Genomic DNA, 13,397 nt, shown 5'->3' with positions numbered 1-13,397 from the left:
CCTGCTAACACTCTTATGCTGCCTTCTGGCCATGCTGTATCACAACCCATGCTGGGAATTACACCTTCAGCTCTAGTATAGACTTATCCTGAGGGAGACATGACTTCAGAGCCGATGGCAGTATGGCTGTGATTCAGATGTGATGCTGTCACTTGGAGGGAAGGAAACTGTAGTGGAGTGCTGATAGAACTTCTGCCTATTGGGTGAGGGAATGCATTACTTTGGACCACAGCATAAGCTTTCACGTGTCCTCTCTTGAGTGAGACATCCTCATTTAGCTGTTTTTCTGATTTTTGTTTAATCATTCAGTCCTACGGTCAGACTATTGCCATCGAAATCAGATAGACATACACACTCTCGCATTTCTTGGTAGTCTAATATTATGGTGGCAAACTGTGAATGCTACCATATTTTGGATCCTTCCTGTTCCTAGAGGCACTGGGTCAAATCCTCAGCTGCTAAAGTGATGCCAATTTACATTGGTTTCACAATGAGCTAAGGACCTGAGAAAATCAGGGGTGAGTCTAATATTTTACACTCATGTAGACATGAAACAAAATCATATGTAGAATTCTTAAGATGATGGTAGGCACACAGCTTGTCTTGATGGGGTGGAAAAGAAACTAGGTGGTTCAGCACGTTGCTGATGGAACACAGAGCCTTTCACTTCTAGGTCAGGACAGAAGCATTAGGAGGAGAGATTGAGTCTTTTTTAAAAACACGTGAAGTAGCTGCTAGAGCTGGCTGGGAAAAGCTGATAAAAATGGAAACAAATTTTAGTGAATCTTTTTTTTTTCCCCCCCAATATAGATTTCTCCTTCTTTGCCACATTTTCTGACCAGCTGCAGTGGGCATAATTTCAAAAATTAGTAAAGAGAACTGATGGTCTAGTGGTTAGGGAAGTAGCTTAGGAGACCTAGATTCAAGTCCCTGCTCTACCAGACATCCTGTGTGAGCTTGGGTGAGTCACTTAGTCTCTCTCTGTGCTTCCATTCCCCGTTTGTAATATTTGGATAATAGTACTTCCCTACTTCACAGTGGAGTTGGGAAGATTAAAGACAATAAATACATTAAATTGTACTTAGAAGGCCTCTGTGCTCTGTGGTCAGGGGTTCAAATAGCAGGTCCCCCTCCTCCTGCTGGCTTGGCTGAGGAAGCTGTGCTCCTCTACAGTTCCCATCTCTCCTTGGCTAGCATCATGTGGGCTCCTCAGCCTGTTTCAAGTTATTGCAGCCACTGTGTATGGGATTGGTGTTTGTAACAAGGCATGCTGGCCTCTTAAAGACAAGCTGCATATACACCACTGTCCTATTCTTGTTTCAGCTGAGAGCTAAGGGGGTTATAGTTCCCAATAAGGTTGCCACTTGGCTAGTTTTTAACCAGTCCAGCCAATTTTGTTGTGCCTTGCTGTTGGAAATGTGCCTTTTTTTCCCCTATGACACCAATGCTTTCTCTGTAAACTGTAGTGTGCCCATGCAGTGGCAGCTGTGCAGCATGTAACTTCCAGCAAGTGTATGGTTGGGAGCGGTGCATGGCCAGCTTGTCGCCTGGGTCCTGCTCTGTGTGCCAGGTCTTCAATCTGCTGAAGCTGTGGTGGCTCCTCTTGGCACTGGGAATTGGGAAGGAGAACGGACCTGAGGCTTACCAACAAGAAGGGGAAAGGAGCGGGCCTGGGATGCGAGAAGTAGAGGCTCCTGAGAGAGGATGATAGGGGGGCTCCCTTGAGGGCTGAGGATCCTGCAGGGAGGCACAGAAGGCTATTGAAAGGTAAAAGGCAAAGAGGCCTTGAACTGCCCCCACCTGCATCACCATGAAGGGGGCTGAGGGAGGTCAGGCTTCTTGGAAGGGCATCTGAGAGGGGAAGAGGAGGGTCAGGCTAGTAGGGTCCCTGGTCAGGAGGTAGTAGCTGTTTTTCCTATGTCTTGGAGTCAGACATGGCAATCCTATTGCCAGAGGTACCATGAGAATTAGAGTGTACTGGAAAGGAGGCAGAGATATACATTTATTCTTTTCTTCTCATGTGAGGATGTCGTCTGTGGTGAGCAGTGGTGGTGGTGGTGTCTCCCATGGGAAATGACTGCAGGAACTGGAATTATGAACTGTAAGTTCCCTAGTGAGGAACATGGAAGGAGTCTGTGTGGTGACTGTGACTGTTGGGGTTCTGTGGACAGTGGGGCAAAAAGGAATGTCTGGAAGGCACTAGGTGGGACTGTAGATCAGGTTAGGGAATCTTAAAGGAGGAGCAAGTGAGGGAGATGCCTTGGGCAAGATGATGTAGATGGGAATTCATCTAGCTGCTCATGTAGGAACATAAGAATGGCCAAACTAGGTCAGATCAATGGTCCATCTAGCCCAGTATCCTGTCTTCCAACAGTGGCTTGTCTGCCTTTCTTGGGGAGCTCAAGGCCAGAGCTTCTGGCAGAGAGTGGGGGGAATTTCTCTGTGTTTTCTGCAGCAAGGGGCCTTGAGAGATGGGAAGAAGATTACTTAGGAGGTTTGATTCTTTTGAATTTCTACAGTACGCGGGCAGGGGCAGAGATTTGGTTAAATTAACATATCTGTGAGGGAAATAGAGGCAGTTTTCACATGCAGACAAGGCAAGTCACTGCAGTGGTGTCTTATAAATAATTAACTATCAACAACCACAGTAAGAGGCACAGTAACAGGCCCAGTGGTGCCGCTTTAATGCTCTTTACATGTCAGTCAGGGTGGTAGGTGGAAAGTGGCATTTACAAGTAATCTGTAAAGTATTTAATTACTGTGCTAAGTCTGCAAAGGCTTAAATTTGTGTCCCTATCTCTCTGAAAATGGATACATCCAAAAAAATAGTTGTGTCCATTTCCTAGGGATGGGGCTAGGCAACACTTAGACCCTGACTAATTTGAACACCTGGTAGGGCTGTGGATAGTCACCTTGTTCATGACATGCTTGAATATGTACCCAGGGTCCCAGGTGGGCTTGTACAGTCCATGCTGTCACGGGCTTCACTGTTACTGTTACTCAAACTAGCTAGATCAAAGCTAACTCAGGTATGTCTACATGTGCTGCAGTGACACCTCAAATTGCAGTGTAGATGTTCCCTTGGTTTGGAGGGGCTAGAGGGAAGTTTAGTTCTGCCTGTGTGTGCTGGAGTTGTTACTTGCAGTGTCCTAATAATTCCTTTGGTTTCCATTAGCAAGTACTACAACTGGTAGCAGTGGCTTCAAGAAGGCGAAAGCACTTTTGCCTGAGAAGAAATGTCATGCAGATGAGACTGGAATCTGAGTGCTTAGCATACTTTGAGCTGATGGTCTCTGCAAATGAGTGCACCACTTAGAAAGCAGCATAATACCTAGCAATGTTCTTAGATGATAATGCCGAATCCTATTACCAGTAGCTTCCCAGTGGGGATCATGGGTATTGCAGACGGTTATGCAAACACTTATATGACCATTACGAGGGGAATTGGCCCTTTTGAAATCCTGGAAGGAGTGGCAAGCCAGGATATGTCAGGAAGGGGAACCTCTACCAGGGCCAGCTCCAGGCACCAGTGAAGAAAGGAGGTGCCTGTGGCGGCACGTCCGGGTGTTCGGCGGCACTTTGGCGGCAGCTCAAGCGCTCCGCTTTAGCCTTTGGCAGCAATTTGGCGGCGGGTCCTTCACTCCGTTTCTTCCTCAGCGGCACTTTGGCGGCAGGTCAATCAGGTTTTTTTTTTCTTCGCTGCTTGGGGCAACAAAAAGCTGGAGCCAGTCCTGATCCCTTCAGAGTTACTTGTGTGCATTAAAGAGATTGTTTGATTGGGCTTTCTGCTGATGGATTGAGTGAAGCAGAATGTGCTGTGCCAAATCTGTAACTGGCAATGCAATGAGGGGATCTATGCCCAGCCATGAGACAGTCCATGTGAAAAGTCAGTTTATAAATAGTGGAACAGGGGACCTTCATAACCTCCTGGTGAAGGAGGAAAACAGACTGGACAAACGTATGGAACATAGCACAGGCAGAGTTTTAAAAGTAAAGTAGAAATTGAGGTTTCCTTAAAGGTACCAGCTGTTAATTCCCAGGCCCAGGCTGACTCCTTTAGAGCAGATATAGCTCTGCAAAGAGGTAAAGGAGATATAGCTCTGCAAAGAGAAAGTGGCTAAAAAATTGGAGAGGGCCATGGGTCAGATGACATTTGCAGATGGTGCAGAGACAAAGGCCACTGGGGATGCAATTGCCTAAGCAGAAGGAAGCCACACCAGGGAAACTAGAAGTTGCTAATGCAGCAGAGTCACCAGCAGCAACTATTAGAATGGCCCATGTGAAGAGTTGCTCAGATATCTGGTACTGTGTGTCTGGAGTAGACATCAGTGACTCGTAAACTACAGTGCCATTTGGTTCAGGATCTGAAATAAGTCTGATCCATGGAGAACACCCAGTGCAGAAAGGGAAAAAAATGTATACTGCAGGAGTTCAGTTGGTGACTATTCATCATCATCCACTGCAGACAACAGGAGAAATCCATCTCCCACTGAAACTGATGTCTCTACATACTATATGGATTTTTGCTGTGGTGACCAGTATTTCTAGTGCTGTTGTACTGGGAGCAGATATCAGCTGAGGGAAACACAAAAGCTCTTTGGGATTAATAGAATCAACTTGTACCCCTGCTGGATATGGGTGGGTAGAAGTGCAGATCCTGCACAGAGCAGGAGGGGGCACAACTGTTGGAGGGGGGAGGGCTTAGAGCTGCCTCTACCATGCTGAAAAAGTGACAAATGAAATGCTCCCTGTGGTGGCTCAGAATAAAGCTGTGGTGAAGTCAGATCATCACACAATAATATCCCTAAAGGTAAAAGCTGCTGCATTGAATCTGTAGGAGCTTTTGATTCTATAAATATCCATTCAGGATTGCTGTTTAGCAGGACTCTGTTTCAAGCTGGACCAGAGGGGGAGTTCTGGGTAAGAGCATCTAATGTTACTGACCACAAGGTGCAATTAGTGAAAAGTAAGATTGTGTGGACACTGTCCAACCTAACTGGTGCCTTGAAGCCTCTCACTGGGGCAGAGGTCAACAGCAATGAAGCAGCCCAGTCAGTAGACGAGCTAGGGGCTGACTTGACAGAAGCATCCACAGAAGGCATCAAAAGGAAGCAACTAGAACAGCTGCTCTTACAGAATGCTGGTATGTTCTCTGTTAATAATGTGTCTGTCTGTCTGGGTTTACATAACACTGCCCTCTAGTGGATATGAAATCAGACCTAGTCAAGCAATTTGTGAGTTCCACACAGTGAGTCGTATAGCAAGTAGTATGTACCACTCTGAAATTGGCCGCTTTCACCTTTTTATTTTTAGTCTTACAAACAGCAGTGATAACATTCTAATCTATCCCTATACAAACAAATTACAGATTATGTTTTCTTTTAAGAGCTGTCTGGCAGGTAAAAAGAATAAACTAAACTAGTTCAACTTGTAGAACATTCATTGTATATACTTGATTTTTTTCAAAATGTCACTTAATGTTACTTAGCACTTAAAATGTTTAAGAAACTGAACAAACACTAACTACACCTCTACCCCGATATAACATAACCCGATATAACACGAATTTGGATATAACGCAGTAAAGCAGTGCTTGGGTCAGGGGGAGCTGCGCACTCCAGCGGATCAAAGCAAGTTCAATATAACGCGGTTTCACCTATAATGCAGTAAGATTTTTTGGCTCCCAAGGATAGCGTTATATTGGGGTAGAGGTGTAATTAACTTCACATCAACCATTTGAGGCAGGTAAGCACTATTGGCCAGACTTTTAAAATTTGGGTGCCTAAAGTTAGGTGTCCAAGTTTAAAAATTCAGGGCTTGATGTTGCACTATTTTTTACCTTGTGCAGTCATTTGAACTATGACAACTGAATGTGAAATGTTATTATGCAGATGTGAATGACCCCACAAGGAATAAAGCAGTGGAGAATCTGACCTTTTGGCCATTAAATTGTATTTTATATATATGAGGAAATGGAGAACATGAACTTCTCTGAGAGAGAGCTCTCCAGTTGTGACCATACATTCAACTGTGAAAAGTTTCAGTTTTGACAAATGAACATTTTCTGACAAAAAGGCAAAAAATTCCGGACCAGCTCTAATTACCTCTTACCAAAGAAACTCCATTGAACTCATAGGGAATACTGCGTATTTTCACTGGTGTAAGTGAGTCCAGAATCTGGCCCTACACATCTTATTAATGAGCTTTTCTTAGTGTAGCAGAGAATGAGGAAACAAAGTAGTAATGTACCCCATAGCTCTTGAAGAGGAACTTATGTGATCCCTGTTTCAGCAACTAGAACACAGTCCTCTCTATAGGAAAGAGCCCAGCTGTGATATTTTGACATGCATATATTTGAAGTTATTGAGCATTTCCTTTTGCATAGCTTTCCTCTCTCCCTACTCATTACTAGTTGTGAACATGTGCGGGTGATCATCATGCGTTCTATCCAGTTGCCATAATATACATGTTCTTCTGAGGCACACAAGATTACCTGTACCATACAGCTGCATATGCTGACTGATATAGCTGAGGAAAGTCATCCCACTAGGCCAGAGCAGGTAAAAGAAATTCCCCCGGTCTTGTTCCTAAGAGTCCAAATGCAATGTGAGCAGTTGGGCAAAGAGGAATCTTTGTTCCTTGGAATGGGCAGAATTGTGCAGCTAAAAGGACTGACTAGAGTTCATGGCCAGATCTGGGCCAAGCTGTTTCGTTCACATAGTAATACATTTCACTACAAGAGGACCTTATCTCCCATTCTTCAGTACTTACACCCAAAATTCGTTTGTTACAGGTCACTCACATTAAAATATAATGGTGTCTTTGTGCTGAATAGTTTTAGCTTTTAAAAAACATAAGTCCAATGGATACTTTTAAGACCTAATTCTCCACTGCCTTGCATTTTGTGTAGTCACTTCCACCTGTGCAAAGTGAGAGTTAAACTGCAATTCTGATTATATAGCAACACATTTTGAATTCACTTTTCACAACTGTAATGACTACTCAAGATGAACCTAGTGCCATTGACTACACCATTAAAAAATCTGTTTGCTTTGTTTTGTCTTGTTAAGAGGGAATCTTTTGCATTTTAGTGAACAACAGAGTATTCAGGAAATAATGTCTTCCCCTATGCACAGCATTACACAACTGGTGCATTCGGACAGGGTGTAGAACTGATAAATAAAATTGTTTTTAATTGTTCACTTTATTAATGTAACTTCTGTTCACCATTCACTACACTTGCCTACATTGTAACTTCTGTTCACTGTTTGCCATATTGTAATTCAAACCCCATTTTAAAACACTCACTCCACTTTGTAAAAGCTTCCTCCAGCCTTCATTTTTGCAAACCCTGCTGTAATCTTATTAGTTAGTTTAGATGTGTGAATGAGGCATGTATGGATGATAAATCAACCTCCAGCCCCAGCCTGTCCTGATGAGATAAGGTTCAACTACCAACGGCTGAAGACCTAGACAACAGCCCTAAACAAAGTAAAAAGCATCCACCCTAAAAGAAAAGGACAAAGAAAAACAGAAGGACTAAAACCTGTAAAAAAGAAGGGTGAGATGAGAGACTTTGGGTAACATTCTGCTGCCAACATGGAGCCAGCCACCTGCTGATTGATTTAAACAGCAGAATGAAGCAACTCCCATGAACTAACATAGGGAAAAATCCTATAAAGCTGGACTCTGAAGACTGAGGACTTTGAGTCATTGGTTCTGCTGCCACTCCAGGAGCATCAGGTGCACCTGACCCGGACTCGCGCTCCACTCTTGTGTACAGGGACCTGGCCAGTATTCTGTCACAAGCAACTTTAGGCTGGTAACTATAATATCCGTACAGAACTTGTATGAATGATTGTGTGAATGAATGAATATATACATATAAGTAATCATAGGAATAAGTAGCCAAACAACGTTGTTTGCTGTTATCTTTTATTTTGGTATTTACAATAAATGTGACAAACGTCTTGTCCCCTTTAATAAGATCCTGCTAGTTTTTATTGGTATAACAAGGGGGGTGAGGGGTGTTACTTGTAATTATATGCAAAAAGTGACACCTAAGATAGCAGGAAAAAACATTTTACTCTTTTTTTTCTCATGTAGCTTCCTTTGTATGCACTTGGCAGTGCTTTGTGTACAGTCAATAGTCAGCTTCACTGTGTAGGGGTGTATTGAGACCAGCATTTGTGCAGGCTTTTGGGGTTCTCCTCCTCTCATATATAAACATCAGAGCTTGATGTCCGGGTTCTGTAACCAGAAGATGGCCTCTCTATCAAAGGAGGGGAGGTGTTGTAAACCACCCTCCAGATGTCAGGTTGGGCACACTTTCACCACAAGTTACTATTGGTGATGCTTCCCCAGAGTCACAGCATGGGGAGGAAACCGGGCCAAGCCATTGCATAGTTGCAGCCTCTTTGGATGAGCCAGGAAGTATCCTGTTAAATCTGATCCTGGTTTGATGATCAAGTAGACAACTTTTGAGCACCCTAACTCAACTTAATAATGTTATCTTCATGTCGTTTTGTGTGTGTGTAATCAAAGATATCCTGGAGCAATTCATATAATGCCAAATTCATTCCTGTGCAGAGGCCCAGCACAAGGTTTGGGTACCATTGCAATCCCACCTAAGCTTCAAAATAGGGCTTAAAGAGAGGCTGAAGGGGTGCATAGGTCTTATACTGGCTCTCTGCACAGAAGCAATATCACTCACAGTTTTCCTTGCCATCAGTGTGGTTGAATTTTTGTATAGTAAAGTTTTGTATAGAGACAAAAAGTAGTTTCACTGGGCAAATTACTTTATGCTTGCTGAAAATCAAACCTGTGCATCAGAGTGAGGTGTGGGAGGGGGAAGTCAAAAGAGAAACCCCACCTACCGCAACAGGCTTCATTAGCTGAATCTGACCCTCGTGAGCAACAAGGGTCAAAATCATAGAGGTGAAGGGTGAGGAAAGGGAGAAAGAGTAAGTACCAGATAGGGGTAGTAAGGAATCACCAACAAGCTGATGGATGGACATCTACTATTCATTTTACTAGCGCCCCAGAAACTGATATAACATTTATGCCATTACTGAGGGAGATAGTACCTGAAGCAGAGTGGAAACAGCCAGACTCATCGCGCAAGATCCTGGCTCAGGAAAGTAAAAAAGACAGCTTGAGAAAGAGTGCTGGGTTTACAAGTAGGGGGCAGTTGCTGCAAGTAAAGCTTATGCCTGTGGTAACTTTGGCATATTTGTAAGTCAAAATTAAATATTAGCCAATGACACGCTTATATTCCCCCCCACTCCCATCCCATGATGACTTTACATTGCAGGTATTTGTGTCATATCGTTCTGATTAACAGCAAAGCTGCCATCCAGCCAAAGAGAAAAGATTTGGAGGATGAGATAGAGTTTTCCAAATACCAGGTCCTGATGGGTGGAAGGAGGAATGAACTAAAGCAATAAGGCCCATCTACATTACAAGCCTAACCATGACAGTACACTGTTCTCTGGCTTAGTCAGAGGCGTTATTTTTAGCATATGTTATGTTTATTTTGGTAGTTGGCTAGGGGCAAACCAAGAACCGGCGCCCATTGTGCTAGGCTCTTTCCAAACACACATTAACAAAGAGTCCGTGTTCTACTATTGTTTTGGATTTGTAGTGTGGCCAGGACGTTATCACAGAGCCTTGTTAGAGAATCATGTAAGATCATTACCTAGACTGTAACATGATTCCTTTAGTACAGTTCTGTAACCATCTTGTCCCATCTACACTACAAACAAAAAAAGTGATAGAAAACAGTTTCCCCTGACAGTAACAGGCATCAGTGATTGACAGGAATGAAAAAAACCAACAAAAAAGCAATGTTATTTAATTTGCTTGTTGCCAAAAAACGTCCCTGCCCCCGCAAAAGAGTGAGCAGCATTTTGCAAAGCTGTGTTTAGGTAAATCTGATATTGGAATCAAACTTAGGCCCCTAATTTGCTATCAGATACACACAGCAGGACACTTAATGCCTGCATAGAGGCCCTATTGAAGCCATTGAGGTCTGTCTACACTGATCCAATTGCAGGATGGTGTTATGTAAAGCATCCGCTCAAATCCAATTGTAAGATCTGTAACATGTATCGTTAAGTTCTGCAACCTTTTTGCAGACTTTGTAACCTCAGTTATTGTTAGCATAGCCTTTTAAGCTTTGTAACACCCCATCCCTCAGACAGAGTGTGAACGAGGGAATGTGAACAAGGGAGTATATGTGGGACTGGGTGGAAAGGACCTGCCAGGAGCCAGGCATGTCTGATATAATCTGCCCTGAGAAGGCAGTCATGAAGTGCTGAAAAAAAAAAGAAGAACTTGGTATGCATGAAAGGAATTGGTCTGGGAATGCTTCTCAGTGACGGACACAGAAAGGAAACTCAGTGTACGTGACAGGAGCCGCCCAGTTCCAAAATAAGAGGAAGAAGGCATGCACACAAGCCCGTTTCTTGACTCTTTCAGCAGCCTGGATTCGTGACCGCAGACAGACTCACCAGATCTACCATGCTTCAACTTCTCGGCCTCCATGCTGTCTTCGGTAACTCTCTGCCTGTGTAAGTGTGTGGGTGCATGAGGGTATGAATGCAGTGAATGTGTGCGTGTATGAATAAGCTCCATCTCTTTTCTATCTGACCTAACAGAGGCATTGTAATAAAACTAATACAAGTGTGACCCTGGGTTGGTTTTTAGGGGAACCGAGGTAACAGTTGGGGGCAATGATTATGATTAATAAGTGACTAGAATATGTACATTATGAAATATGTTTTATGCTGCCTTCATCTCTAACATGTGAACCATCCCAATTAATACTGCTTCCTTCATTATATACATAATACACACCTTTATATAAATCCTCTATTTACAACAGCCTGGAAATAAAGTTCTTGCCCCCCATTTATAATTAAATAATAGAAAATAAAACAATGCACTTTGTTTGCAGTATAGTAGACCTATTAGGCAGAAGGATTACATAGGTTAATAGAGAGGACATATTTGGAGGAAAGTCAGACATACCTGGTATTGAATTGAATGTCACCCAGAAATGTTCATCTGGACTATACGTGTCCTTGGACCATTCAAGTAAATCAATGGCACGCTGGTCTCTGAGAACTAACTCGGTAAATTCCCTTGTGACAGCAATATAAGCAGAGCCAAAGTAGATGGTCAGATTGTGTGGAGGTGGTGCTTTTCGTACAAAGGTCCACAGCATGAAAGAAGCAAAACTGTATATTTGTTCCCTGTGGACATATTTGGTCCTTCTGATAATATTGGCAGGAGGCAGACCTCCAGGAGTGATGTTTTTCCCTTTAAATCTTTTCAGATACTGAACTATTTCCTTGTTGGTTTTCAAAGGAAAATCTTGTCCACATGTGTTGAGAAGGTACTTCCACCGAACTCCTGATTCCAGCAGGTCTTTCATGCAGTTCAAATCTGCCTGAAGTCTGGATATTCCAGCATATACCACTAGCTCCATTTTAGAGGCAAGAAAAGCATTGGGGAAACAGTTCAATAATTTCTCCACATCTTGCTTAAACTTAGCAGTTGCTTTCCGATCTACATGGATACAGTAAACATTTTGGGGCATATAAATAGCCCTGAAAAGTCTTTCAAAAGTATCAAATTCCTTATGAAGGGTTATAATATAAGCCAAAGGAAAGGCAGCTTCTTCTGCCGAGAGAGGGCTAGTTATATAGTGATTTTGAATTAAGTATTTGGTGCAAATCGTTCTCCCAAATGATGTTTTCAATGTGTTTTCTTGTACAAAAAATGCCTCCTCTTCAATAAGTGCATCACAGGCTTCTGCTAAGATAGAAGTCACTGAGAGGTTCAACTTCCGAAGGTGTTTTTGCTCAGGTGAATTAACAGTATAAAGAACTAATGAAATTGAAACACTAAGAACAAGCACAGCAAAAAAGCAAAATATCCTTGAATTCATTGTTGCTTTTAAAAAGTTTTTCCTGCTTAAAATATTGTAGAAAGAACAGAGTACAAAATACAAATCACTCACCCTGTTGGTTGCCTCTGTTACAGAGCTAGAGTTCCTGTTGAAGAAAAGGATGTGGTTTCATTCTGATACCTGTTGCGTAGCTATTCTCTTTCCTATCCTGATCAACATCTGTAACCATCTCTTCATGAAAAGGACATCAGTGGGCTTGCAGATTGAAAACTCTTGTACTGCATTCTAAGATTTAAACAGACATCATTCCAGTTAGTGGTTTGGTAAAGAGAATACAGGTTTAAACATTTTGGAATGCCCATGTCTGATCACCATTTGCCCACTGACTTTTTTTTTTTTAGAAACCTCTTTCATTTCCGTATCATAATCATCCCCCTCCGTATCACCCACACAGACTACAAGTATCAGTAATTAATTTGCACTTCTGTTAGCAGTATCAGCAGAGGCTGTCAGCGACTGACTGAGCATAGAGATTCATCCCTAGAGGTGGCTGTTCAAGGTTAGAAATATTGGTGGAACAATTGGAGGACAACAGGGAGTACTTGTGGCACCTTAGAAACTAACAAATGAATTTGCACATAAGCTTTCACAGCTACCACTCTGAAACCTGTCACCATGCAATTGGGGCAGAGTTTATTTATTCTGTGCTCAAATAAAGGCTGTCTCTACAGCTGCTGGTCTGGCACTTTTCATGAGCATTTAATCCACTCCTTTAAAAAAATTATTAACATCCCTAATACCTCTGCAGTCAGGGGCGGCTCCAGGCCCCAGCACACCAAGTGCGTGCTTGGAGCGGCAAGCCACGGGAGGCGCTCTGCCAGCGCCGTGAGGGCGGCAGGCAGGCTGCCTTTGACGGCTTGCTTGCAGAGGGTCCACTGGTCCCGCGGCTTCGGTGGACCGCCTGCGGGAGGTCTGCCGAAGCTGTGGGATCAGCGGACCCTCCGCAGGCAAGCCGCCGAAGGCAGCCTGCCTGCCGTGCTTGGGGCAGCAAAATGCCTAGAACCGCCCTCTGCAGTTGGGACAGCAAGCACGCCTCTTTTGGCTCTTCTGTGGGGTTTGCTTTTTGAGACTCACCCTGGGTCTTGTGGTCTCTGAGTTTTCCAATTGTGCTTTACAGCTGCCCCTCCTGTGGAAATAGTTGAATTTTTAAAAAATAATTGTCTTGAAATGGGACAAAAAGGACAAAATTTGAAATTTTTCACAAGAGGAAAATTCTCAAAATAATTAGTTTTGGGGAAACCAAAACAGAATTTGCAGCTTACGTCCTAGCTTCCCAGGGAATCGGGCTAACAAAGTAGGCAGGGAGCCAGAGGACTGGGGCAGCCTGTCAGGCCAGCTTCCAGAAAGCCTTGCAACTCATCAGCCAGGCTGCCAGGGAGCCATGTTTCCATGAACATTTCAATTTCATGGATCCAGTATTGTC

General features: G+C 43.3%; 1 protein-coding gene across 1 annotated transcript in view; it reads right to left on the bottom strand.

Moving 5' to 3' along the window:
* Positions 1 to 12,128, bottom strand: part of GCNT2 (glucosaminyl (N-acetyl) transferase 2 (I blood group)) — a 74,918-nt gene extending 62,790 nt beyond the window's left edge. Inside the window, exon 1 of the mRNA XM_075062836.1 lies at positions 11,032 to 12,128. Within this exon, the coding sequence (XP_074918937.1) occupies positions 11,032 to 11,953 (922 nt within the window). The 5' untranslated portion in view covers positions 11,954 to 12,128. The remainder of the gene's footprint in view (positions 1 to 11,031) is intronic.
* Positions 12,129 to 13,397: the final 1,269 nt, after the last annotated feature.

This window comes from Chelonoidis abingdonii, chromosome 2, assembly GCF_003597395.2.
Source record: "Chelonoidis abingdonii isolate Lonesome George chromosome 2, CheloAbing_2.0, whole genome shotgun sequence".
Taxonomy (NCBI): domain Eukaryota; kingdom Metazoa; phylum Chordata; order Testudines; family Testudinidae; genus Chelonoidis; species Chelonoidis abingdonii.
This window is presented reverse-complemented; position numbering and strand designations above follow the sequence as displayed.